The 26,437-nt window shown below is 42.2% G+C and overlaps 1 protein-coding gene across 1 annotated transcript in view; it reads right to left on the bottom strand.

Moving 5' to 3' along the window:
- DNAAF9 (dynein axonemal assembly factor 9) overlaps positions 1 to 25,608 on the bottom strand; it is a 76,101-nt gene extending 50,493 nt beyond the window's left edge. Inside the window, exons 1-7 of the mRNA XM_087736473.1 lie at positions 25,472 to 25,608; positions 15,113 to 15,192; positions 8,743 to 8,862; positions 7,766 to 7,890; positions 4,067 to 4,163; positions 2,697 to 2,803; positions 294 to 371 (exon numbers count right to left, since the gene is read on the bottom strand). Of these exons, the coding sequence (XP_087592599.1) occupies positions 294 to 371; positions 2,697 to 2,803; positions 4,067 to 4,163; positions 7,766 to 7,890; positions 8,743 to 8,862; positions 15,113 to 15,192; positions 25,472 to 25,557 (693 nt within the window). The 5' untranslated portion in view covers positions 25,558 to 25,608. The remainder of the gene's footprint in view (positions 1 to 293; positions 372 to 2,696; positions 2,804 to 4,066; positions 4,164 to 7,765; positions 7,891 to 8,742; positions 8,863 to 15,112; positions 15,193 to 25,471) is intronic.
- Between the last annotated feature and the right edge of the window lie 829 nt (positions 25,609 to 26,437).

Below are 26,437 nucleotides of genomic sequence, written 5' to 3'. Positions count from 1 at the left end.
TTGTACTTTGTACACAGTCCTATGACCTGAAGAATCGTCACACCATTTAGAGAAACTTTTAGGAGAATTTCAGGCAAATTAAGAAATTGAAGGAATTCAAGACAAGCGATTTTAAAGTTTTGCAGACTTTGTGGCAGATTTGAAGAAAGGAAAGAGACCCTGCCCACAACAGTATGCAAAGCCAGCAGATTAAGTACATAAGCACTATTAAAAACAAACAAAATAACAACAATTTTGCTCTGCAGCTACACTAACAGACTAGAAGTCGATTCAGAATATTTCACCCACGTTACCTCAAAGAGCAAGTCCTCCAAGGAAACAGGATCCATTTTGCTGTATGTCTTCCACAAATCAACACTGACATCCATTAACTGAAAAATATTTTAAACACACTTCTGTGAAAAACGCCATGAAGAATACCAGAGATTCAGGTTTAAGACACACTGAAACGGACTTGCGGCATGCTGCCCAGTCTAACGGTCCTGCTTAACTCTGAATTCATAAATATTTTTACGTTACTGGTTACAAAGGAATTAACCAGAGCTAAGTGTTCTTCAGAGACTCACCTCCTCAAGTGAAGGTTTAAAGTACATGCAAAGTTTTGCTTTCAAACAAATCATTTCACAAAGTTTTTCAAAACTGAGTTAATAGCAATGAACAGTAGAAGCTTGTGCAAACAAAAGGGAAAGATCAGTTTTCTGAGACAAGACAGACAAGAAGCAGATTCCAAGGTTACTCGTCCTACGCACCAGCCGATTTTTGCTGTAAGCACAATGTAAATTTAGGCGAAGCTCGTTTAACTTAGCAATTAGCAATACCTTCTTCCACCACCCACTTAATTAAGGATGCAACACTGACTGGAATTTTCTTAAACCACTGCTTTACAGTTATTCTAGTTACTCGTAGTACTAGATATGGCAATAATGCTTTCCCAGACATCACTTCCATTCGCCTGTTCTCTGGATTACAGCATCTTGAGCAACTCTGACTTCTGTACTAGGAGAGCAACTGCCCTTAAAACACTGAAAAAATTAATAAGTTAGCATCATTAGATTACATTCAAATCTAACAGCACAGAACACACAGCAGAGGGAAAGCCAGTTTGAGGAGCTAAAAATGCACCGACAACACCCTCTTTCTATAACAGCAGAAGTATTCGTTTCTAGATCATTCACTTAGATCATTTCCTCCCATAGATTGGTTTTTCCTCCCCATCTGTGACATACAGCAGCTGCCTAACAGATAACCATCCATAAACAGTTACGTAAAAAGTGAAGAATTCCACTTCCCACTTGAAATCCCCTTATGACTTTAAGAAGGAAGAAAGCAAGAACTCAAGCTGGAACTGGCTGAACCGCCAGAGCTAACACACTCTTAAAAAGAGATACCGAGAATTTGCATTTCTCCTTTTTACGTCTGCAAAAGTGCCGTACAGACAGTATCAACTCCCACCGTGAAATAGGAGAGGCTTCGTCTTTACAAAGTCATTGCCATACTGGGTCTACACGTTTTCTCAAGGTCTCTACGGATTCATGAAAAGAATTGGCAAGGGTCATTCAAGACCCAAACAACTCCGGAATTCACAGTCAAATCTTCACTGACTAATTTCAGACGTCAGGAAGGGCTGTTGATATTTAGGCAGACCTCCGCAAGGATGCTCACCTAATTGCACTTTGTATTTAACGATTTTGACAGGTTCACACAACAAGATGATTACAGTACCAGTGACAGAATGAAGAAAAAAAAAAGCATGAAGAAAAATATCAGTGGAAAGAGTACAGTGCTCAGAGAAAGGCACACTTGAACTCACATAATAGATTTTTGAGCAAGCGTGTACAGTACTACATGTGATGAGACTTTAACAATGGTACCATTAATTCCTTGGGTTTTTTCCAGTTGTCAGAAGTCAGACAAAGAACATTCTGGCTGTAAAAATGGAGGAGTGATAAGAAAAATAGGACATCTGCATTTCTGTGGCAGAGGTCCAAGAAAATGAAATAAAAGAAGCTTCAAACAAGTACACAAATACAAAGCTGGCCTCTGAAGAGGCTGTTAGAGTATATTTAACAAATAGGGAAATCAAATGACAAGTTGCTCAGAGAGGAACAGCAAATCATTATTAAAACTAGGAACATCATCCAAAATCTTGACTGTTGCCATATTCAGCAGGCTATGATGACCCAAAAATATATGTTGATGAGAAAAGTAGATGCATCTCTTATGTCAAAACTAATGACCCAAGAAATACAGTCACTTCTGATTTTCTCAATTCATTTAAAGGAATTTGTCACTAACTAGCTTCTCTTGCACTGCTCTTGAAGATCTATACCCATCTAGCAGAGTTTAAAAAAGTGTTTTCTGGTTTTGGTAGAAGAGACATTAGAAAAGAAGGAAAAAAGTTCTAAATCCCCACAGGGGGGCTGGGGACACACCAACAATCATGGTTCATGCAGGACAGAGCGCTGTGTAGCTCCTAACAGTCTCTCAGCAAGACCGTGGAGTCTCCATCTTCGCACATTCAAAACTCAGCTTCGTAAGATCCTGAAAAAACTTCACCCAGCTTAGAAGCTGGCCTCCTTTGAGCGGTGAGTCAGGACTAGATGATCTCAAATGGTACTTTCCAACTGAAATTATTGCATGATTCAATTTCTCCTTCAGAATGGAAATGGAAGAAAATGAAAAATGTAACTACTTACTTCGTATTTCATTGTAAAGAAGCCATCACCCCCAATTCCTTCCAGTGCAAAAGCCTGCACTATTGGCCACTTTTCAACAATGAACATATCAAATATCTGTAGATGACCTGCAAAAGAAATGTTTCACAGAAACATTCTCTCACAAATACTGGCAGTTTAACTTTTTGTGAAATCTTAAGAGTTGTTCTGAGATTCTAATAAAGGATCTCAATTATCCTGTCTTTGTACAGCTTAAAATCTGTAATTGAAAAATGGGGTTTGTGAAGATGGTAGCTTTTAGAAATTCCTTTCTTTACACCTCAAATTTTGTCCCTTTTTTCCAGCTATCACTCTGGTAAAAGATACTATGTCCCCTCGCAAATTTCGTTCAAAGACCATTAGCAAAACTGTGCCATTAAAATTCAAAATATTTAACAGGGAGCTTTGCTTACTCCAATTTCTTTAAATATGTGGCCTTAAGTCAAATACTGTCAACATCATCCCCATGTTAATCAGAATTTTAAGTTGAGGGAGAGGAAAACTCTTCAGCCTGGTACTCATCCATGAAGCTGTAAGCCATCTGAAGTGGAGTGTGATTACCATCCTTAAGCTACACACCTTCTTTAGATACTTCTTAACAAAGAACTGCCATTCTCCCCCATGCCCTGACCCATTAACGGTTCTTCAGGCAGTCAGAGCATATCACCCTTTCCTCAAGAGAAGCAATGAAGAGTTAAGAATAAAAAAAAAAAAAAAAAAAAAAATCCCCCAAACTGAATTAGCTTGGTTTGAACTTACATGGTTCAAAAACAGAAAGCAATTTTCTTTTTTTTTGTTTGCCTCTCACGTGCTGTATCATGGACCAAAAACCCCACGCGCTCACACTGCACAAGTGAAGGACATGCACTGCGTTGATTTTGCATTATTCACTGTTGGGGACACTGCAAAGCACACTTTCCTGAACGATGTAAGATTGCACTGTTCAGGCTGCAAGGCTGGCTACAGATCATAACAGGAAGCCATTCAGTCCAGTTTTTTCGCTGCTAAAAAAGGAAACTTGCATAACGAAATGTTTATTCTTTCCTTACATAAAGAAGTATTTATCTGGAGCTCCCATCTGAACAGAGAACTTCTGTAGCAGCAGAACAGACTTCTCTGAATGCAAATTATTTCTTTGCCTCACGCTGTGAGCATTCACTCTTCAGATGAAGTCTAGGGGCTTACATTTTTCAGAAAGAAACCCAGCTCTTACTTAAGAGGCTAAAAAAAGGAAACTATTGACATATTCATCCTCATTTCTTACCAAAGGCAAGGAAATCTTCAGTTCCTGAACTGCATGACTTGCATGCTGCAAAACACTTACACTATAAGCATAAAACAAGCTAACCTACCTTGGCAGCTGTACGGAATGCCAATGCGACTGCAATCTCGAACCATGTCTACAAAGCTGGAAATTTTGAATTCCTCTGCAGCTTCTTCATCTTCATACTGAAAGAAGTCATTTAAAATGAAAGTTGATTAGGCATGCCTAATTTGATTGTTAGTTTTGCACTATAAAGAACATGTATTGTACTGTTTTAATTCCATAGCAAATGTCATGTAATCCACTAAAATATTATCTATAGCTTCCAGAAGCTAAAGAACCTCTTTAGTCTCTTTATTTTGAAAACCTCCATCGTGGCAGGGGTGTATTCAAGCCAATGGAAGTTGTTTTTTAAAATCAAACTTCAGAGCAAGGTTTTCAATAAGGTTATACAAAGGCATAAATATATACTTTATTTTCAGCTTTCAGTGAAATCTTTCAACATCATCTACTAGATTCTGGGCAATTTGTAAACAATGAAAGATATTGTGTGAATATTAACTGATCTGCCACAAAAAAAAAAAAAAACTTACCATTGAGGGGAAAAAAAATTACCAGTTTAGCAAACACTAAACCAGGCAAGCCAACTGACAAGATATGCCTCAGGTCGCAGGACAAGCGATAAGAACCAACTGCTGTCTGAGGGAGAGGTATGTGTAGGAAAAAAGACGAGGAAAGAAGAGGAGACCCCACCATGCACCACTGTCTTGCTGTTTCACGCCAGCAGCAGCGTGAAGTCATCTGAAGACTTCAGCAGACTGAAGAGCAGGAGTGAAGAACAAATATCATACTTACGGCTCAGAAAAGCATAACAACTGGACTGACAAGACAAATCACACAAAAATCACTTTTATAACAGAACAAAAAATTAGAAATGCTCTCCGATTTTTACCTGAAAAGGCACAGTTTAGTAGCAAGTCTGAAACCAACAGGCCTAGCGCTGCTGGGCATTTCAAGAGTCACTCGCTTTCTGGAGCAAGATCAGAAGGAGGTGACGTTTTTGTCTATTTTTTTTTTATGTACAGTGCTCTGAACTTAATATCAAGGTAAGTTACACGATTATGAACTTTTTGTATATAGCTCTTGTGAGCTTCAGGGTACACCCAACACATTTATTTTAAGAACAAGTTCTTTTAAGACGAGCCTGAATTTAAGATGCAGCCCGAATTCCTCCATGATGTGCTCTTTCTTCAATCCCAGGAAACCAGATCAAAGTGTCAGTTCAAAGCCAAGCCCCAAACAACTGCCAGTTTCTCAAGACTTAAAATGCCATTAGAATAAGAACTTGGGTTTTGGCAGGGTGCTAAAGGCTTGCTCACTATCTGCTGCTGCAGGTATAAATACAGCTCGTTCCACACACGGTACAGTCATGACACCCAGAAAGCTTACACAGTACGCATCAAATTTCAGTACTTTATCTTATTTGCCCATTTTGAAAATGGCCATTCTTTAATAATATGTTTTCTCTTCCGATAACTAGGATATTCACTTCAATTCCTACAGTCTAGTTAAAGGCAAGTAGGAAGGAAGAAAGGAAGGAGAGGCCATAGGTTTGCCAGATTCATTAAGAGCTGCACAGAGCCAGGTATGGCATTGCTTGCTTTATTTCTAAAGCTCTTGAGCTTTTCAGGTTTCATTTTTATAAAAGCAAGCAAAAGTTGCTTTATCACTGAAGAAAAAAAATAAAAAATGCATGAAAGCCATTAGAGGTAACCCTCCTGTAAACAGGATGCACTTAAAGCCTGACACAGCAGCGTTTTTTGGTTTCTCTTTCAGAAGTAATCTAGGAAACTGGCAATTCTTACACATTAGAAATGTGACTGGAAGTGCATCGCTCAGCTCATTCACGTGAAACAGCAATGAAGTAAACCTTCTGTTTTCAACTTCAGAAATCAAAGTTTTCCACACATTTCTACAAATAGCAAGGCATACGGTTTACCTTTCTAGTTACACCATTATTTCAAGCCAGTATTGTGTGATTAAGGTTACTACTTACCACGATAAATCATATAAAAGCCCATAAGCAGATGCAGCTTAAAACTCAAGAGCTGAGATTGCAGTTGTGCTAGCAATAGTGCGTTAAGAACTACCGCAATCTTGACTCCAAAATGCGTGTGTTTTACCACCCTCAGGTATGCTTCAAGATTTGCCCTTTCTGTAGGGATTTTGGCAACAGAAAAACCTTATGAAGCCAGGCTTTAGATTTTGCTACAGCATGCTTCAACCTGTAGCTCAGCTGTTTACACCTTAACAAGAAGTAGTTATCCCCCTCGGTGCAGCACTCGTGGGACTGTATCTAGAACACCGCATCCAGTTTTGGGACCCACGTACAAGAAAGACATCGACAAACTGGAGCAAGTTCAGTGGAGGGCCACCACGACGATCAGTGGGTCGGAGCACTTGTCCTACAAGGAGAGACCCAGGCTCGTTCAGCCTAGAGAAGGCAATGGCTGGACCTCATAGCTGCCTTCCAACACCCACGAAAACATTACTGAGGTGGTGAAGCCAGGCTCTTCGCAGTGGTCTGCAGTCGCAGGATGCATGACAAAGGGCGGGATTTAAAACAAGGGAGGTTCAGATTGGATAAAAGAAAACGCTTTTTCACTATTAGGACAGTCAGGTCATGGAGCAGATAGCCAAGAGAAGTTCTGCAGTCATCATCCTTGGACGCTTTCAACATCCAACTGCGAAAAAACACGAGTGACCGGATCTGATCTCATCGCTAACCCTGCCCTTAAGCAGGAGGTTGGACAAGATGATCTCCATGGGTCCCTTCTAACCTGAATTATTTCATAATTCTGTGATCTAAACTATCAGCCACATAAAACCACAATCAACCTATCATAAACCCCATCGCTTTCAAGCTGGAAACTCAAGGGAACAGAAAGTTTCTCTCCCTGACCTCCCCATTCACCCCAGCTTCACCCATTGACATTGCGGGCTCCTAACCCACTCCCTTCAGATTTCAGTGTAGTTCTAATTTAGAAAAGGATCTACACAGAACTGAACAGGGGGGGAAGCTTACCATGATGGCATTTAGGGAGAAGCATTTCCAGTCTCAACTGGAATAAAAAGGTTCTTATTCTACACCTAGACAAACAGTATTTTCATTTTTTATTCCTCTAGGAGTACTTCGCTATGATAAACATAGCTTTTCTAAGAATACCTTGACTTTTAAATGCAAGGTGAAACTCATATCACTCACATGGTCCAATGAAAGCAAGGTTAATAGCTCTCGAAAGGAAGGGCTGAAAGTTAAAATGAAAATATATAATAAAGTTTCTTGATTTTAAATGGCTTACTAAGCCAATCTTTTCTAATATTCTAAAACTATTGGCAAACAACGCATTAAGCCCCTCCTTTCACAGCAAATAAGGCTATCATTGGAAATCTCAGTGCCGACTGTGGTACTCCATTCAGATTCTGCATTTCTCACAACCCACGTTTCTCCTCATTAAAAGATCATTGACTCATGTCAAAACAATAGTAATTAGTGGGAGAGGGGAGCAATTTGTCTTCATGCACCAACAAACAAAGTATAAAAAACATTCTTCTTGCACACATTAGGAAAATGATTAATACTCATATATATATGCAGATCACTCCCCTGCTGAGTATGAAAAAGAAAAAAGACTTCTGGAAGGAATGTTAAAAAAAGTTCCACTTTGAGTATCAGTTCATTAGCACGGTCATTAGGAATTCTCATCTGCATTCATCTGCCACTTACCTCATTTTCAGTTAGACAGTGAAAATGCAAGTTCCTCCAGTATGCCACATATGGCAAAAGATGATTATAATTCACAGGGTTACAGTACAGATGGACACTGTCAGGTTTTATTAATATGATTATATCTGCAACAAGCAGAACAAATATTATTCCAGCATCAAGACTCCACACACAGAAGAATTACATAGGCACAACAAACCCCCCACAGAAGCTGAACAGAAAACTCTTTTCCTATAAAGTACCTCATTAAAAGAAAATGGTTTAACTATTTGAACACACAACCATTCCCCACTTCTTTTAAAAAAACCCCAAAAAAACAGTTGGCAGCCATATACAGTTCCAAGTACAATAGCACTTCTTACTGTTCAGAACAATTGTGGGTTTATTTTGAAGTCTTGCACAGAACTTGCATCAGCCTGTCCTTTGAAAAGCCACGAGTGTCAGTGACGAGTCCTTACAGAGCACTTACAAAACTGTAAACTATAGTCGCTCTTGCCTGATATCACATCAGAAGGTTGCTCCAACTAAAAACTAGCACTACAGCATACGGGGTAGATATTCAAAGTTTCATGCAAATAAGGGAATAATAATCTATGATCATGGCGATTGGCCACCGTTCAAATATTACAGAAGTGAGTTAATATGTTAAAGTAAAAAAGAGCTCCAGTATTTTAGAACTCCGGAGGTGTGATCACACAATAACTGGTAACGCATGTACGGACATACCACGACGGAACTAGGACTTCTCACAATGGGCTGTATTTGCCTAGGTTTAGAACACCTGGGGGAATGTACGGAGGGGGGACGTGTTTCAAAACAAGAGTTCTTCAGCAGCATTTTTAAGAACAGTTTTTCAGGTGTATATACACAATTAGAGATTTACTGACAACTTTTTTTTTTAGGTATGCCCCTTTTTCTGCTCACTCTCCCTCCAGAAAGACTGAAGAATAGTTAAAAATGCCGAGTATATCACTCACCATCAAGAACTTCTTCAGGAAACCCAGTTCTTTCAAAGTCGTTGTTATTCTGGTTATACAAGCCAAAAAGCAGATAGTTTGCCAGTTCCCTGCAACCTTCATTGTATCGACTATCTATTCCTGCAAAAGCAAAACCATATGTGAAGTGTTGTGTGTCCTAACATTGTACACTGGAAAAGTTTGTTTTCTTTCCTAATAAGAAAAAACAGCAGCATTAACTCAACTCCCTCACATCATCAGTGGGCACTTATGCCCGTTGAACATACTGGGAAAACAGGGTAAGGAAAGAGGAGTTTTTGCAAGCTCATTGCCACATGCTGGCATTCCACTCTTGACCTAAATCCACAGGCGTTGCTTAAAAAACCCTAAATAAGTCCAGTTTTCTACAGAGCAGTGCATCAACAGAAGTTCAATTTTATCCAGTAATTCAAACTTAAACATCTCTCTGTATGCAGTATGCATTCAAATTAATATGTTCTTGATTGAAGCTTCCTAACAAACTAATCCTGTGACCTAAATCTCCTGCTTTAGAATACATGATTAAACATTATCTTATCAGTATTACAGCGCAATCCCTGAGTCACCAGAAAGCCAGTGCAGGCTTCTAGCAAATCATGAAAAGATATTCTGATAAAATATATGGTATACGAACAGCTTCCAAGGAAAACCTTTTCTGGTCCTTGAGAAAATAAAATTAAAACAATTGAAGATGGGGAACGTGAAGAGATTAGAAAATAAATACAAGAAGAAAGGAAACATGCCACAGATTTAGGAAGTATTTTCGTCTCTCTGGAAGACAGTCACAGTCATAATTCCTAATTCTACTCTAATAAATCACATTTTCTCCACAAGTGTAACTATGCATGAAGCAGCATCCTCGACATCCACACTTGACAGAGCTCACCAGTCTTGACCACTACAAAATTTCTCATCAACACTACCGTCAAGTTTCCTACCAAGTTATATTGGGATACAGTCGGATGGTTGCCAACAAATCAAGATTTGTTACCACTGTCCAAAGGAGAGATCAGTACACTGATAAAGTAATAACTCAGCCTGGATGTCTGGGTTTCAGGACTTGCAACGGAAACCAAACTACTCAAGAGTCACCTGAAGTTACCAGAAATTGGAACAAACCCTAGGTTCTCCTAATTATGTCCCTTTTCTTTATGGTATGCTTCAGCTTTAAAGTGCTAACCAGATGCCGTGTCTGCATCCAGCTACTGAATCCCACATCTTAATGAACTCCCTTGTTTGTGTAGTAATTGACCTTTGGATAGCTCACAAATATTCCAAGGTATTTGGTTTAAGCCTACAGAAGAGAAACAATCCCTTAAATTGTGCTGAAGCTCCGTAACACTGCTCCCTGCTCATGGCTTCATGGTTATCAGCACCAGTGACACCCTATAGCATCGCATTCCTTGAACTGTGTTGGGAGAGGTGGAACCTGCATCACACCTGCCCCGGCTTTCTCAGCCTCACAAGTTTTTCCAGGCACAATCTCTGAATCCTCATTCCTCTGCTATCTGGCTTCTAGCACTGATCCCCCATTCATATATACACGTCCTTGAAGCATGCTCTTTGTAAAAGAAGTCACAATTCTGTGTGTTAAGAGGCATCCCTTGACAAAGGGAGTATCAAGAGCCTTAGCAATCAATCTGTAACTCAGGTCGTGGCATCGATAAGACTCAGCTGCTCAGACCCAGTCTCTCATTTTCCCCCCCGCTGCAATGTTCTGCCTTTGCTGTGCCAATAATTTTCTTCATAACCAGACTGCCCTGCATCTGGGAACTCAGAGAGACAGAAGGTGCAAAAGAGGGAGGAGAGGGAGAAGACACTGTCTCTTTTTATTGCACTTACATTTCCAGCCCCATGAAAGCAGGCGTACCAATGTAATCTAGAATTCAATGGGACTCAACACACTGGTATTGGTGCCAAAGCCCCCGCCTTTAGGTGGGATTTTAGTTACAACCAAGTGCGGAGACTCCATTCTTCCAGGAAGCAACCGTCCCATTGTTCTAGGGAACTCCATTTAAACGTAATCAATCTCCTTCAAATCAGCTACAGCCTTAGAAAGCTAGCACACACAATGCCAGAAGATAACCTGTTTTACTGATCACTTGCCTAACCGAAGCAACTTCTGAAGACAATCAGGTGAGCAATAATCTGGCACAAAGGAGGAGTTAGGACAGTCCCTTTCAGCGGCAGCAAGCTGTTAGATCAGCTGCTCTGCAAGCAGCATTACTTCTGTTTCACAAGCAAACACCACCGATATCAAATGTTAATCCAGCGAGGCACCTTCCACTACAGGCCGAACAGCATGGATGAAAGCAGCCATGGCATTTGCACTTTTTCCCCATCAGGCTCATTGCTAGGGTTCCCAAAACCTGAACAGCCCAGCTGGTGCGCTCAGGGTCAGGCTAACAGAATAACATATAGCGAAACAGAAAAAACAGATTATTATAAAGTCTGGAAGATCAGAAGAAGAATGAGAAACTGTCCGCATTGAAAAAAAGTTAAGAGGTTGCCATCACTTGAGTTTGAGGTTTTATCTGGGTGCACCAGCTCTTCAGGCTTGAAGCAGAGATCTTCAAAGCTAAACACCAAAACTCTGCTTTTTCGGTTAATGACTGAAGGAGGGGAAGAGAAGACAAAAAAAAGATGCTAACAAGGGGGGCAGCTGATAAGCTTAGCTCTTATAATAGAGGACATGGGTGAATTTATTGCTTGCAGAGCACTGGCGGACTAGCAGGGAAGAAATTAGCTTACCATGAAAGAATTAACTCTGCAGAATAATTGTTTTTTGGGGTTTTGCTTTTGTTTTAAGTATCCAGCACAGACAGGAGCTTTCGTACTGAGGCTTTAATACTATCCTACAGAAACATATGGAGTTAAATGAACAGATATAGTTAGCGGAAAATAAACAGGAAATGAAACAATGACAAAGATAAGATACCTCCCCCGCAAGCGTATCAGAGTCCTCAACAGAACAATGGGGAACGCTATTAATTAGGAAACCCCCCACGCCTGCCTCCAACTGAGCTGGGAGTTCAGTAACTCCCAGACTGTTCCCAACTCACCGCAAGGGTGTAGTTAGGCAATGACTCAGTCCAACAGCTCACTGCTGCCATTCCTGCTCCTTCTCCTGCAGTCAGAGCTTATCTGACCTCTCAGCAAGCTGAGTCAGTTTGCTAAATTGGCAGAAAACTAGTCCAAATACAGGAGGAAAAAAAAAAAAAAATCATCTCCGTCTGCTTAGTAGGATGAACCGGGTGCAAGATATCAACCAGCACTGATGCAAAATGCATGTGGGGAGGAAAGGGAAGAGGAGCAGTCTAGGGGCAGGCTGAGGGTCCCCTTCTGTGCTGCAAAAAGCATTCAGCTCGGCCATCTCTCATATCTGCGATTTCACAGTTGCTAAGCTGACATAAACATAGCCTATAGGTAAAAAAAGTCCTGCTTTTTCTGTCCCAGCCATGCATTTCTGACACACCCTTGAGTACCGAAACAAAGAATAGTTGTTCCATAACACACTGAACAGCCACGGGAGCTCTAGGGACACCAGAGCGGTGGCAGGGAGGTGAGGCTGGAGAGCACGGACAGATCGCCTTTAGACAGCTGCCGAAAACCGACTCGCAGGTGTGGAACTGCCATCTAAGAGAAGCAGCACAACAATCATTAAAATAGTCTCCACTGGGAAAGGGAATGGGATGGACAATCACTCCAACGTACTAAACGCTGGTGAGGTTTCTCCCACGTCCTAAGAGCAAGAGGTCTGTGTAGGACAGATATAAAAACCAAGGTAAAATAAACTTGAAGATTTACTGGCACAGCCTCTGAAGTATTCCTAGCCTCTTCAGGGAAGATAAAAACCAAATATCAAGGTCTAAAAATTTAGCTTAGCTATGCCGAACTGTGAAACAGCTTGATCTACAATCAGAACAGCTACAACTACAATCAGATTTATAGATATAAACCTACTGAAACTAAATACACACCCTCAGAAATCAGATCAACTTAATCGTGAGCTGAAAATCTCCATTCAAAGGTAAGATGTGAGAAACACCACTGTTAAAAAAAAAAAATAGTTTAGAGTATAATTTAAGCAGTTTGATGTACTGTTTTCTTAGCAACTTTAAGAGCAACACACTCCAGCTGAGACATCACAGCTTTTTAAAGATGCCTGACATGCCAACCTCCAAATTCCTTTTTCCTGCCACTTGTGATGTCTTTTCTCCCCAGCAAAGAATGCAGGAATGCGACCATTCAACTACTTTAAAATAAGATGGCAGGATTCTTCTAAAAAATCAGCTGTAACTACATTTAAATAATTGTATCAATAATTGGTCGGTTCTCATCTCTTTGCAATCTCAGAATGCTGTTTTTAATGTCCGCATAAATATTAACCTACTTGAAGTGAAGCTATGCAAGTTTATATTGTTTTTATCTCACAGCCCAGTATGTAAAATTAAAGTTGGGGTGAGGGAAATGCATTAATTCTAGGTCGTTAAAGACAGCCAAGTGAAATATAACATGTACTGACTGTAAAAAAAAAAAAACATGAGAGTATCTGCTTTCCATGCAAGTCAACAGGACTCAAAATGTAAGACTACATATTTTTTTGCCACCCGAACCTTGTGTCTGAAGACAGATTTAATGCATTTATAACAGAGTGACATGCCTGCATAATCAGAAGTTATGTGAGAAATTCTGCAGGCCACATTAGACAGGTCAGATTAGACAACAACAGTCCCATTGTGGCTGCTGAAAGAGATTAGTGCAAAGCACAAGTCCCGTAACAAAACACACTTCCTATATTTCCATAACAGAAATACTTATTTATTAAGACATTATGGTCTTATGCATGGACTTAAATACTCCACATTACACTGAGGATTACACAAAGCAATTCCTTTTGCCTGTAAAGTTTTCCCTAAAGCCATACAATGTTTTGAGTGCCTATTCTTTGCTTAGGACTTACTGCAGCTTCAAAATTAAAAATAGCCAAGAAATACTACAGTGTCAGTGGCAAGAATTAAGAGATGGCCCAACTTGTCATATTTTATGAAATTAGACTAGCATCGAAGGCAAAAAACAAGTACTTTATCCTGTATGATTAAGTTTCATTGGAAGGTTGACACAGTCACCTTACAGACCTTTTAGCTGTAAAGCTCCTACTTAGCCAAGGACTTCTTAGGAAGTGCCATGTTATATGGTTAGCATCAACCAAAACAGAACCAGGTTATACACATTTACAACTTTTTTGTGGTTCAGTAAATGAGCTTCTTCAAGTTTTCTCGCTACCCCATGAAAAAAAAAAAAAAACCAACTAAAAAAACCCAGGCTGTTGTATCATTTCTTAATGCAAGCCCGTTACTACACATAGCTTTTTTAGGGGTACATTAGATCTCTCCATCTTTAACTGTAATACATTATTTAAACAATCACTCCTTAGCCCTATTCTCTAAGGAATTTCAATCATCATTCGTGAATTTTTCCTTTAATATCTTGATGCTGATTATATAATAAGAAAGAAGAGTCAGTGTTACATACAGAAATGATATTAAAGCAGGGCAAAAAACCTGTTACTCTCCTACAGCATACTCGCGCATGTAGCTTTATTTCCTATCACCCTTTTCTCCCAGGCCCAGAAGAAATAAAGGACTGAAACCACATGCTGTTTATATGCCATTTAACTTGCAACTGCTTCCCGGGTTTCTCATGCGATTCTTTAATTGCATTTTGAATTAATTCTCCTGAGGCAAGACCTCCCTCCCCCTAAATTCAGGTTTTATTAATTCTGTCACTTTTCTGACTATTCCCCCCGCTCCCCGCCAAGCCTGTTCTCAGACACCACCCTCCGTAGCTCTGCATATCACCATCCCTAACCTTGGTGCTCCTCTGCTCCTCTCCACCCCTTTAACCTCAGCACCTTCTAATCCCTTCCGCCTCCACAGGGAAACCAGCTGCAACGCGTGTGCCTTCAGCCTGGAGCTTTTATGCCAAGCACCAGCCAGAACGCAAACGCTGCCTAGACAGCTGTTTACTCCAAATAGATATGGATTACATTCTCTCCGTCTTTCCTTCAAATTTGGACATAAACAAAGATTCCCTCTTCCCTCCAGCCACTGAATTTCCATATGGCCTGCAAGAACGTTGGTATTATTACTATTGTAGCAAGTTTGCCTGAAATTAGTAAATAGGCTTAAGAATTATTTAGGGAGAAAAGAGTGTAACAATCAGCTGTCCGTTCACTGAGAAACAGGGCTGGGGCTTGGGGCAGGAAGGAGATGATAGTCATCATTCTGAAACTCATGGTATCTTTATCAGTACAGTGAGAACAAAACGGGGGAAAAAAAATAAAACTAACCTAAAATGCAAAGGATTCCATCAGGTTGAGATTTGCTGCTCTGTGTCAGGATACTCTGAATGTTTCGAAGGCGGCTGCAGCTGCAAAAGAAAGAGAATTCGTCCTTAAAGTCAGTGTTTTGAAATGCTCAAATTTGGTAGGCTAAAGAGTTGACCTTGCTTTTTTTCTTTATTATATAAACTAAGTAGACACACTTCAACTTGGGTATCTTTTATTTGAAATACATTTAGACCTCATATCAAACCATCCCCAGATTATTTATTTTTGCCCACTAAAAGATGACACACACAGCCCTGAGAGAAGACTAGAACCCGTAACTATCCCTTCCAACCAAGTGCCCTGTTAATCTCTAACCTCTAGCAAAAACTTCTGTTCAAGTTTCCTCTCACCAAGCCAGCAACACTCCTTTCTCTACCAACGAAGTAGAGAGCAGAGGAACATGGGGCAGGTGATGCCCAAGTCGGAAGCTGACAAGGGAAGGGACTGCAGTAGCTCCTACACCCCAAGAGGAGTTTGCAAAAGGTGAGTTTCAGCACCTCCAGCACCATCAGACCATTACCACCTTGTGTAACTACATAACACGGACACATCCCAGACCTCTTGCAAGATCAAAGCGAAAAGCACGATATTCGTGTGGGGGAGATGGGGGAAAGGCACAGAGAGCTCTGCCTCCACTCGCAAACCCGCAGGGTCTCACCCACGTCCTTGGTTAATAAAGCACCAGTGTCATGCTATCCGCAGTGTCCCAGTGATGCTTCTGCTTACCAGTATCACGAAGACTCAAATGGGTCACCCTGTCATTATTACAAGCACATACATAAGCAGAAATGTAGAACTGAAATTAGAACCGAAATTTCAGACAGAAAAGAGAAAGCAATTTCAATGTCCACTCTGAGATAGACACCTCCTGACCAGGGGATTTTATCTTATTATTATTTAAGTTTCAGGTGCTACAGTTCTTCCTTGCATCTTGCATTACTCTCTAGAATTTTATTTAGTCCATAATGGAAAAATATAAAGCCAATACTCTCATTTAACATCATAAAAGCTGAACTCCAGAAGAACGTAACTTTTTAAGAAAGATTTTTTTTCTGCAAGACAAATTAACAAGCTGAACTTACGCTGCTGGGTTTCTAGTCAGAACGTAAACTGCAGCTCAGAACAACTCTAAATGAATAATACTTAATGCGATCATAAAAGCAGGAACCTTTTCCCCTCTATACCCAAAGAAATATCTAGATCATATTCATAACATGCATGTTACTTCTCTCATGACTTCTGTATTAAAGCCATGAAATTTTTCTATAATGAAGTGTTAGGGAAAATTATAAGCCTAAAGTATAATCTTTGATAATCTACATGAAAAAGAAATGAAGCAATACCAAGTCTTGCCAAGATTTTCATCATCAAAATGAATTATTATATGAAGTTTAATTTCGTTGTCCAATATGCATCTTTAAACCAGGCAAAAAAATTCAGCTACGCTAGCCAAAGAGCAACACAATTTGTGCTTCTAGGCAACGTTTTGTGAGCTTGTTTTAATACAGATAGAAGGCAACAAATTTCACTGTTGATATTACTGAATGTTTTTTCTTGTTTACGGTCTTGTTTATATAAACTATGAGCTGTTCAGCTCTAGGAAACAAATGTCTCTTACAGAAACACTTAAACAGAGCTAAATTTATCATCAGCTCAAACAAACAAGAAAGTCATGTCAGGTATTCCTATTTTCATAGTTACTTAAGCCAACTAAAAAGCAAATAGATCTTTCCAGTAATACTACAATTACCATGCTCTACTTTCTCTGAAAGACAGAATGAACACGAAAGGTTTACATTACAGATAAACTCAGTGCAATTTGAACATCCACAGTAAAGGACAGGCAACATTTGAAGATACTTTCATAGGAATACAAAAATCAGTGCAAACCACTCCAGTTTTATTTTTTTTCCCCATTTTTAGGTTGCCTATTTGAGTTCTGAATCCCTCAATTATTCTTTTTGCCTGAAACTTCCCAATTCGCATTATACGCTGGACTGTATCACAGTCCACTGTATGAATGGATATTTTGATCCAGTCTTAGATACAAAAACAGAAACTAAAGCCACTGATGACAGTAAAAAGACACCTCATCAGGTACTATCAAATGTTGTTGCCCATGTAGGTGATGTTATGAAGTCCGCAAAAGAAACACTGAACTTTATACCGCACATTTTAGCAACTTCTAATGATTAGTTCTTTAAAACGTAACCTAAAACTGAATCTCACAGCTATCCAAACTTAAGGTTTTGTATCTTATTCTGGAAGATTTTCGTCCCATCATTAAACAGGACCCCAGACTAGCTTCGTGAGAGATGATCCACTGTGGCAAGCTATACAGCACTCGTATTTTTATACTTCCCATGGCACAAGATCAAGAGTAGAAAAAACTGGTAGACGCTTCACTGTGGGTACAAATAAATTTGACTTATTTCACTTCTTAGCATGCAAACAAGCCTACAGTTGTTTAAGGACTAGCCGCAGGCAAGTGGAATTGTTAGAGCCGCTGTAAAACACAAGAAAAATGGAAGCCATTTTATGTACAGACAAAGCCCACAGGAAAACAAAAATGCTTCTCAGCCTGTCTGCAAAGGACTGTTTCAGAGAAACCCATGCTTCCCGAGACTATCTGAAGGGCAGACTGAAAGGACTGCGAGAAAGCATGCCCAAGGACTTCTGCAGGCACACAAGCAGCAGCTGCCAGACTGGCTTTTATTAAAACATTTACCATATCAGAGGATGCATCTTCCTGCTCCTGCCCAGAGTGAGAAAAGAAACTGCCATCAGAAAAAATATTATGAATGCTTCCAATCTGAAGGCACAAGAGGCAGATTTTCATACAGCTCCTCTCAGAAACAAGATGCAAAAATCCCTCTACTACTTGCGTTCAACATTTACTCTCAAGGCAAATTTAAGTAATTTTCCAGCCCAAGACAGGTTTTTCTGGATTGTAAAGTATTTTTAAAACCTCTTATGCATTATAAACACAGCATGAATACATACCTTGATTTTGCCACCATTTTTCCCCCCTATACTTACCACTTTTAAAAGAAAGGAACGGTTAGAACTCAGTTTGTCAAAGAACACGCATGGAAACTCCTTTTAAGAAACTCGTGGGGAAAGATACTCCCATTTATTAAAAAACATTATTATACGATACAAGGTAAGTTATTCCTAAGATCTTTAAATTTTAATTTCACACTAACAGCTTCAACCAAAGGGAGACCTGATCAAATATGTTTATCATGTAAAAGAAAAAGTAGCATTATGAGCCTGTGCAACAAGACCAGAGCAGAGCAAAGCAAAATGCACAATGTTTTTGTCTTCTTCAGCTCTGTGAAAATATTTTCTGATCTGTTCAAGTAAACTGCGGTGGGGGAGAAAAGGGGAAGAGGAATTGGGGGAGGACAGTACTTGCATGTTTGGTCTGGGTTGGGTATTTCTTTCCCTCAAGTTTTGATTTAGGGTTAGGAATTTTACTCTCCCAGAATTACTTTCAGTGTCTTTCACAGAAATTATAACTTCGGTGCACCCCTTAAAAATATATAAAGTTCTCAGGTTAAGCTGCTAAGAAATGTCTGCCAAGTAAAGCTGAATGTCAGTGCTCCTTTTCCTTCAGGAGACAGTCCTGACAAAAAGGAAAAAGCGTAGGGCAAATTAGATGTTCGTTATTTTGTAATGAGATGTATGACCATAAAGGCGTTTATTTCAATCTTTAATATTAAACAGCCTTCAGCAGAATATTTTTCCTTGCCTCATTTAAAGAAGTGGTTTCTATGAAAGAAATCTTTGAAAAAGCTTCTTCACAGAAATATTTTCAACGTCATTTCAAGTGTGTATAAATCATTACATTCAAAGGCTGACATTAAAAACAGAAGACTTCTGTGTCTGAAGAAAGACGTTATTCAGAAATAGTGAAGAGAATAATTAGAATTCTTACTACATGCTTTTAAACAATACAGGCTAAACTGTGTACAAAGTCAGAGAAAAAAAATAGCATTTTCTTGCATTTCACATTAAACAGCCATCTGACAAAAACAAAGAAACTGTCCTGGGAACAAGATTCCATTACTTTTCCCGCCTCCAAAGCAAGCGCCCTAGCAAAGGTACTGACTTTTTACTCCTTTTCATTTTACCACAGTAACAGAATTTCAAAGAGAAACAACGAAGAACGACCTCCGCACAACGGCGTAACCCTCTGGGCTTTAGGATGCTTCCCTGGAAGATGCGGCTCTGGATCCACCCACATACATAACCACAACGACATTTTACGGTAGCTTGCTGCTGAAAAAATCAGCATTAGGTGTGTTCGAAAACAGAATGACATGAAGCCCTTCTAAGGAAGGCCCAAATTCCTGGACTTCAGGGAGACTTGGAGAAGACATGAGCTGCAAGCTACTTATCCAACGAGACAACCAGGCCGCTTTAGAAGTGGATAAGAAGTTGAAGCAGGTGAAGTGAGAATTTTTCCAGCATGCACTTTTGAACAGAAGACGTGACTTCTACATCATCTTAAACCAGTATAAAAGCCCATGGTGCTGCAAGGGACGGTCTCACCCTTCTCACTGCCTTTGTATCTGCACTAACAATCTTGAAGCCATGTGTCAAGTCAGATCCGCTTACGGATCCAAACAAACTCTAGTGCAGGAATTAAAAAAAAAAAAATAACACTGTCAAACCTCAGCAAGCTGATCTGACTGCTGATGACGGCGGGTCAGAAGGCAAAGCCACATTTTGGGGTGGCATCTGGCAATAAAGTGTGCTTGGGCCAATTAAGAAACTATACGTTGAGGCACTTGATATTCTGCTCATCTTGGACTAGATCCAAAAAAAAGGGGAAGATAATTGACAATCATTAAACTTCTAAGAACTAGTGCTCATCTGTTCACATGTCTTCATACTAATTATGCAAAGTACCTTGCTTTACAACAGTCTAGCCTGTCACAACTTAGTAACAGACACGGCGCTGCAAGCCACGTATGTTGGCAAATAAAGAGAATATTAACAACCGTGCCTTTCTCAATCAGAGAGAACAAATACATTTTTTAAATAATGCCACACAGCGTTTTAATTTTCATTTTATTTATATTTCCACAACGTGTTACTTTTTTCTGCATCCCTTCTTGCTAGCTGAATTTATTCTGTGCGCAAGCTTCCTTTTCTTGACGTCGTAATCCAGTGGTACTAATGCAGTGACGATATTAGCATTGATCCCTGATTGATTCCCGATTGATTCCCCCAGGCTGGCTTACCGTATGTCTGGGATGGCCGTAGCTGTGGTTAACGTGCAATTCAGCTGACAAAGGATGTGATTTCACTGTGTTGAGTAGGTTTTGCTTCATATTGGCAGATGTTACGCTCCTCCCCCACAAAGGCTAGGCAGTCTTAAAAACCCACACGTGGTAAAGCTTTGATAGATAGCAGCGAGCAAGGGGAAAAATCTGAGACACCCCTGGCAAGCTTGTGCAAATCCTCACATTAACAAGGTTCCTCTTGAGGGAATGGCTTGAACAGATTCATGCGGCCTACCTAAGGCAGACACTGCTTTTAACATTAAGCACTTGATTTAAAATAAACAAAGAAATAAATGAAACGGAAGGATACAACGGTTTATTTTTTTCCAAATCCCACTTCTTGTTAATTTGCTGCTACTACCATCTGTTTCCACTCTACCCCCAAAAAATCAAGTTTATTTTTCATGGGCCTTTTGTTGACCTCACAATTCCTACCAGAAACATTATTATTGTCTGCTTATAGTAGAGTACAGGATTTCCCTGGATTTCCCAGAGTCTGGCATTACCATCATCTTAACATATTTGTGAAAACAGAAACCAGAAGTCAGACTGAGTTAAAGACTCTCAGAATTTCATTAATTTCAAAAGCAGTTTATTTGAAATTTACTATCTAGCTTGAACACTAACATGCTTTCTCAGTTTTATTTTTTCTTCTTAGCTCACCAAAATAACTCTGTTTTACTGCTTGGCACTCACAAAAGACAATGGCATTCACCCACCTTAAAATACATGACAATTTTCCAGCTATTTTCAAAATTTCTCTACAATGAACAGAGGGAACTTGACTGTAAATAGGAGATCTAGCAACTTTAAAAACACTCAGCATGTTTAGCAACAGTAAGTAGCAAATATTAAAACTGGACGTAAAGGAAGAAATTTCAACTCTGTGTGCATTTTACGGGACCAAATTCCTTGCTTCTCGACTTTAAATGGACAGTAATATTCAATTCCGTAATTGAGAGACCTCAAGGCACGTAGGAACAAGCATGAATCTCTCCTTGCTAAACGTCTGGGACTACCTGATGCCGTTTGCAAACTACAAGCTTGTTCAGGATCTTTGGCACTTCAGCACACCCAAACAGTAGCACTGTTTATTAAGAATGCACACCAATATTCATGCTGGCATTTTCTATAACCACGCTGCATAGGGCAGCCCTTTGGCATACTTGTTTACTGTGCGTAACTCACAGGTAGGACCTCAACATCAGCTAATGGGCTGGAAACGAAGTGAAATTCTTTCACGGGTGCAATCAAATGGTAGGTTGCCCATCACTACACACGCGTACGTGCCAGTTAGACCTGCAGCCTTCACACATTCTCTCTTTAACAGGCTGATGTACAAACATCAGCTCTGCATTTTCACTTTCTTAAATTGCAGCGTGTTACCGAGGGCACCAACTATTTCCCCCAAAAAGCATTATCACCTGAGAAAATGACTATATTTGAAGAAGCAGGAAAGACTAGCAGCTGCAGTGTAGTTACTCTGCCATCAGTCAGCCTCTGATCAGAAAGACAAGGCAAGAGGCTAGCACTTCAGCAGAAATCAGAAGTTAAGCTACAGTGCCTTAAGACTAAATTTACTTTCAGAGCCCGGTACTGGACCGCAACCACTGCGGCCACAAAGCATGAAGCCAGATGCTTTGCCATCAGTTCAAGCTGAATGATCGCAAAGGGGTAACTTGGGCTGAAGCTCCACAGGCGGCCAAGTTAATGCAATAGCTCTGCTCCTCTCCTTGGCAACTTTTCCTTCCCAAGCACTTCTACCTTCCTATTCCTATCAACCATACAGCCCCACATCCCTCTTAACTTTGGCCGCAGCCTAGCACCCGGTAGACCCTAAGCCATCTTACTTCCCTAACATGGTAGAAAACCACCCATATTCAAGGAATAGGGTTTGTTTCCTTTTTTTTTCTCCCCTCCAGTACTTCAGCAAGTTAAATTAGCGCTCTCTTTGCATAGCTAAAATACAGTACATTCCCTAAAAAAAAATTTGGTGAAACGGTGCTATTACAAAATCCTGAACCTCGGCATAATTACATAAGGAACACATGGCTACGAACTGTTAATCTTTCAACACAGATATGTCCCCTGCTAAAACGAGTTGGGAAACCACAGCTATTTTGTCCCTGCACCACCATGCTCCCAAACACCCCACTGACTGCTCCTCTGAAGCCGTAGGAAAAACGCCACATACTTAACTGCTATGTGATTAAAACCAGAATGGTTTAGAGGATGACAATATTAGGCATACGGGCAGAGACAACATAAAAATGAACCCAAGTGCTCATTTTGCATTTCCCCACACAGACACACAGGAAGAACTGCTCTGTATTATGTTACAAACATGGGTAATTAATAGGGAGGATTTGCCTACTCTATTTTACACAAAGGCAACGCAAAATTGGGTGTGTCCAAAGCCCTATCAAATAGACCAGTTTTAGGATTGATTTTAGATGGTGATACTTAACCAAAGCATTTAATAGAAATTTTGTTCAGAAATGCATGTATTCTTAAGGAAAACGCTCGTTCCCCGCTAAACACAGACACATGAAACATGACATCATCTTCTAAAAAGGCATACCCTTTTTTGGGCAATACTCATCTCTTAGTTAAGGGATTTTTTCTTTTTATTTACAAAACCACTCTTTACTTCCTTTTGCTGTTAGAAAGCCTAGGGTCGCTGTGGTAAACACCAGCTCCCAACACACCATACGGCAGACCAAAACTCTGAAGTATGTGGAAGAACTCCAAGAATTATCTCTGACCATTTCTCTATTCTTTATATAGTCCTAAGAATTTTTCCATTCCTGTTTGGGACTTGGGGGCGGGGGAGGAGGCTAACGGATTGTTTTGTTTTAAGTTATTTTTATTAACTGCCTGGTATCTGCTGACTGCTTGGGAAATTTATTGCAAACACTGGCCTCCCTGCCTCCATCTGGCCTGAAAAAAAAAAAAACAAAACTGTACAAGAACGAATGTTGAAGAGGGAAAAAAAAAATTAACAGATGACATGCCTCCTACAAACACGCCAAATTATAGATGCTGTCTGGATCTCCCAGTGGAGCTCAAAAGCTTGCAGATGTTCACAGAGAGCCTGAATGTTCTCATGACAACTCTAAAACAGGATCTCAGATTACAAAATCACTCATAAAGAGAAGGGTTTGAGTGGAAACCATTTTCTCTTTCAGCTTGGTTTTTTTTTTTTTTACCATCTTGGTATTTTGTTACTGATCATGAATTTTGAGATAGTTTCCAGCTATAAATAAATACTAAGCTCTTTCTAAACAAATAAGGTTAATTTATTCAGTGAAAAAATTATTTGAAAAGGTCACTTTTCCTTCCTTCTTATGACTAATTCAATTTCTAACTGCAGGCAGAGAGGGAACATAACCATCACGGAACAGCCATGTTCATGTATTTCAAGCAAACAGAACGACCTCCATTTCTTTCTCTCAGTGCAGAATGTCTCATTTCACAGGCATGCTGTCTGAAAAGTAAAAATGCTTTTCCTCCCTCCTTGAACAAAATATCAAAACCTTTTTTTTTTTTTAAAAAAAAAGGTAAAAGCTATGGCAAACATATAGCCACGTTAATACCCAGGTAGCTCAGCCAGCCGTTTGTTTGCAATTTACATGCAATTCTGCAATTTACATGCAATGTCCCAGTCACTCTATTATCTGCCTTCAGACTGGTGAACACTCCCATGTATTGTGCCCGAACTACTGAAAGCATCAAGCACTTCAGTTCCTGGGTTGTTCTTTGTGATATTCAGACACTTCAGATAATACACTGCAGCCTAATGCACACACATGGGTGCACCTTAAGTCTTTAAAAGGAAATAGAGCTCTAGCAACCTAAGGATACCTGAGCTGACACCTGAGCTCCCATAGAGCATACGCTATCATCTAACATGTCCTCACGCCCCACCTCTTGTCAAGCTCCATCCTCCATATTTCTGAAGCTCAGAGAATGTTTTTGCCTTCATGCCCTCAAGCAGTTCTCCACAAGCCCCCCAGCGGGTGCCCCCACAAATATACAACCTCCTTGCTCTCCATAATCCCTCAAACCCTCCCAAATCTCTGCTATCCCTACCTTAATTTGGCTTTCCTACCTTTCCCAAGCCCTTTTTCCCTACTTCCAAGGTAGCCCCACACCCATCCCCTCCCAAACCAGACCCAGGCTTAGCTCCCAGCACTAATGCTACCCCAAGCCCGCTCTCTCCAGACCAGCCCCTCTCCGAGGTCCCCAAACCTCTCTTTTTGTCCCCCAGTCCATCACAGCCTCCCACACACCCTCCTCCAGCCGGATTCAGGATTCGCCAATCCCTGCACCCACAAGGTCAAGCCAGGCCCCTGCCTGCCACCCTGTCAAGGCCATCAGCAGCTCTCTCCCAGTAGCCACCTGCAAAATCAGCCCCCCCCATGATGCCCCATGCCTTCCACCCGTAGCCCCAGCCCCTCAAATGCTGCTCCTAATGCTCCGGCCCCCCATAACCACCCCAACCTCCTTAACGGCTCCAAATCCCCCTGCAATACCCCCCACACCTCGTTCATGCCCCCTGCGCTCCACAAAACCTCTCCTCAACACCCCCAACCCCTCTGTTCCAGCCAACCTCAGCACCTCCATAGCCCTTAACCCCCACCCTTCCCACCAGCCCACCCCAGCGCCTGGAACACCCTGTTTTCTTCCCAGTCACCACCTTCAGTGCCCACCGCTCTCTGAACACCTCAGCCCCTCCCTCACCAAACCCCTCAACGCCCCCAACCCCTCCCCACCAGCTCCCCCAAAAGCTCCCCATCACCCCCCTCGGTGCTCCCAGCACCCCTCATACCCCAGCCCCGCTCCATGCACGCCCCCGGCCTCCTCCATGCCCCTGGCCCCCCTCAGTGCTCCCCAACACCCGGCCCGGCCCCACCCCGCAGCCCCCTCAGCGCAGCCCAAAGCCCGGCCCCTCCCTGTCAGCTCCTCGCTCCTTCCCCTCGCCCTCGCCCGGCGGCTCCCCCACCCCACCCCGGTCCCCCGTTACCTGACGAAGGCCTCGGCGGCCCGGGGACGGCGGGGCGAGGAGCGCGGGGCCGGCGGGAGGAGCGCGGAGCGGCCGCACAGCGCCATGGCGACGGCGATGCGGCCCGGGCGGGAGGGAGCCGGCAGCACTGCGGCCGCTGCGCCGCGCCCCGCCCCGCCCCGCCCCGCGCCGCACGCACCACCGCCCTCCGCGCCGCGGGGGGGAACGCAACAGCGGCAGGGCCGCGCCGCCGCCCGCGCTCTCCGCTTTGCCGAAGGCGCGGGATTCAGCCCGACTTTCTCCTCGCCTCACACGGAGCGGGGTCGGAAAGGCGTCTACCGCTGACAGCAGCTGGGCGCAAACACAGCGAGGGATAGGCGTGGCTCCCCCCTCGGCGAGGGATGGGCTCGTCCAGCTCCTGCCTTCGCGCACACACCCCCGGCGCGGCCTTCGTTCTACCCCCCCCCCTCCGGCCGCTCATGGGCGCGTCCGACACCCACCACAGCCCCCCCCCCCCCCCCCGCCGTGGCGTGGGCTCGTCCGGAGCCCCGGGGGACGGGGGGACACGGAGCGACGCGGAGCCCCGGGGAATGGGGTGACACGGAGCCCGCGGAGCCCCTGGGCGCAGGGGGACACGGAGACCCACGGAGCCCCAGGGAATGGGGTGACACAGAGCCCACGGAGCCCCTGGGGACAGGGGGACACGGAGCCCCACAGAGTCCCGCGGGACGGGGGGACACAGAGCCCACGGAGCCCCATGGAGCCCTGGGGAATGGGATGACACGGAGCCCATGGAGCCCCATGGAGCCCCAGGGAATGGGGGACACGGAGCCCCTGGGGACAGGGTGCCACAGAGCCCCACGGAGCCCCGGGGAATGGGGTGACACAGAGCCCCTGGACCACCCTTCTGGAGCCCCGGGGAACGGGGTGACACGGACCCCCCTGGAGCCCTGTGAGGGCGATGTGCCCTGGCCTCCCCCGAAGCAT

The sequence above is a fragment of the Nipponia nippon genome, unplaced genomic scaffold (assembly GCF_047370975.1).
Source record: "Nipponia nippon isolate SJK-2023a ecotype South Korea unplaced genomic scaffold, ASM4737097v1 scaffold_6, whole genome shotgun sequence".
Taxonomy (NCBI): Eukaryota; Metazoa; Chordata; class Aves; order Pelecaniformes; family Threskiornithidae; genus Nipponia; species Nipponia nippon.
The sequence above is the reverse complement of the archived record's forward strand: the minus strand, read 5'-3'. Positions and strand labels throughout refer to the sequence as shown.